This window comes from Nanorana parkeri, unplaced genomic scaffold (genome assembly GCF_000935625.1).
Source record: "Nanorana parkeri isolate BGI_ZX_2015 unplaced genomic scaffold, ASM93562v1 scaffold492, whole genome shotgun sequence".
Lineage (NCBI taxonomy): Eukaryota > Metazoa > Chordata > Amphibia > Anura > Dicroglossidae > Nanorana > Nanorana parkeri.
The window spans coordinates 949,610-951,169 of record NW_017306760.1 but is presented as its reverse complement, the minus strand read 5'-3'; the positions used below and the strand labels follow the sequence as shown (position 1 = coordinate 951,169).

The window sequence follows — 1,560 nt, the reverse complement described above, 5'->3', positions numbered from 1 at the left end:
CCGGATGAGACCCCGCACGCAGCCCTGGTATCGGCAAGTACTCGGTCTTGAAAAAAATGGTATCGATACATCCCAATTTATTACAACTGTCCTGAGAACCGCACAGCTGCATCCTGAAAAGAGTAAAGCAGAGATATCTGGGAAGAAATCCATATACGGTATACTAACTTTGGTCTTCTGAAGATATGTCCATACTGCGAGCAGGCCAGGCCCACGGTGGGTGTGTAGACAATGGGCATCAACCTCTCAATGTCATCCAGTAATATTCTATAGAAGAGCTTCTCGTTCCTCTCCTGAATCCCCATTACGTAGATGTATCTGGAATAGACAAGCCGATGTTAGACCTCTGTGGCTTTTCAGAGAAATAAACCGATTCTCCATGGTTGTGTAACAAAATCAATTTAACGGTCCAACAAGCAGAATAAATGTGAAAGTCTATACCCCAGAAGAGGAACCATCAAAACAACTCCAGGCAAGTAATCAAATCAATCAGTGAACTGATACATATGGCAGTCTACCTAAAGAGAATGTAAATGCAAAATGAAAGCTACTGCAGGTAAAGGTGCGGGTACCTAGAGATGCCTCCACATATCTTCCGCAGCCTCTTTAAGGCATTGTTCACACCAAGCGCGGAGCAGGTGCAGAGCAGAGCAGTTACAGAACGGATCAAAACTGCGTCCAATGTATTCCAATGGTATTTTTTGCTCCAGTTCACATTGCAGCGTGCAGTTCCAGAGCAGGTGAAAAAACTGCAGCAGGCCCTATTTTACCTGCTCTGGATCTGCAAACGCATCAAAAACGCATGCAAATGCCTGGAACGCACTGAAAGCCCATGTTAAACTAAAGGGAAATTTTTTTTTTTTTTTTTTACCAAAAACAGCCCGGAATGCATCAAAAACGCGGCACAACCCACTGCACTGCGTGTGCAGAAACCTGAGCGGATCTGCTCTGCATTTGGTGTGAACAAGGCCTAAGGCCATTCTGACAGGTACATGTACCTACCGATCATAATGAAAGTTGCCCACCCCTCCCTGCACATCCATATTGGCCATGATGAAAGCTTATCATATTGATGGGCTAATAGGAATGTGTTAGGTGGGGTGGAAGATAAAGGCAAGCTCCAACTCTGGCCCAGAATTCAGCCATCACAACAAAGTCTTAGAGGATGCAGCAGTCATGTGCTTGCAACGGCTTTTTTTTTTTAAGGATAAGTGTACTTTTTTTTTTTTTTCTTCTAATTCTTTATTTTGACATTTTAAACATTTTGTAGATACAAAAAAGAAGTATTGTGAAGAACAATTACAAAGAAGTAAATATAGGACATTGAGGGGGAAATAAGATCTCAAGATGTAGGGGTCCAGAAGTCAGTAATCAAAATAAAATAACATCCTGCGGCATTACTGACGATATAAGGAGATGGAGCTACAGCGTAGTCACATCATGAGTACAAACAGTAACCTTCGGAATAGTACATTGACAGAAGACCCTAGGGCCCTCCCTACACAAGGGGAGAAAATAAAGGTGAAAGAGAAAAATATAGAAGCACAAAAGGCAGAAAAG

The 1,560-nt window shown here is 42.6% G+C and overlaps 1 protein-coding gene across 1 annotated transcript in view; it reads right to left on the bottom strand.

Annotated features, from left to right (window-relative positions):
- ME2 (malic enzyme 2) overlaps window positions 1-1,560 on the bottom strand; it is a 34,765-nt gene that overhangs the window by 28,171 nt on the left and 5,034 nt on the right. Inside the window, exon 3 of the mRNA XM_018561000.1 lies at window positions 169-318. Coding sequence (XP_018416502.1) covers window positions 169-318 — 150 coding nt within the window. The remainder of the gene's footprint in view (window positions 1-168; window positions 319-1,560) is intronic.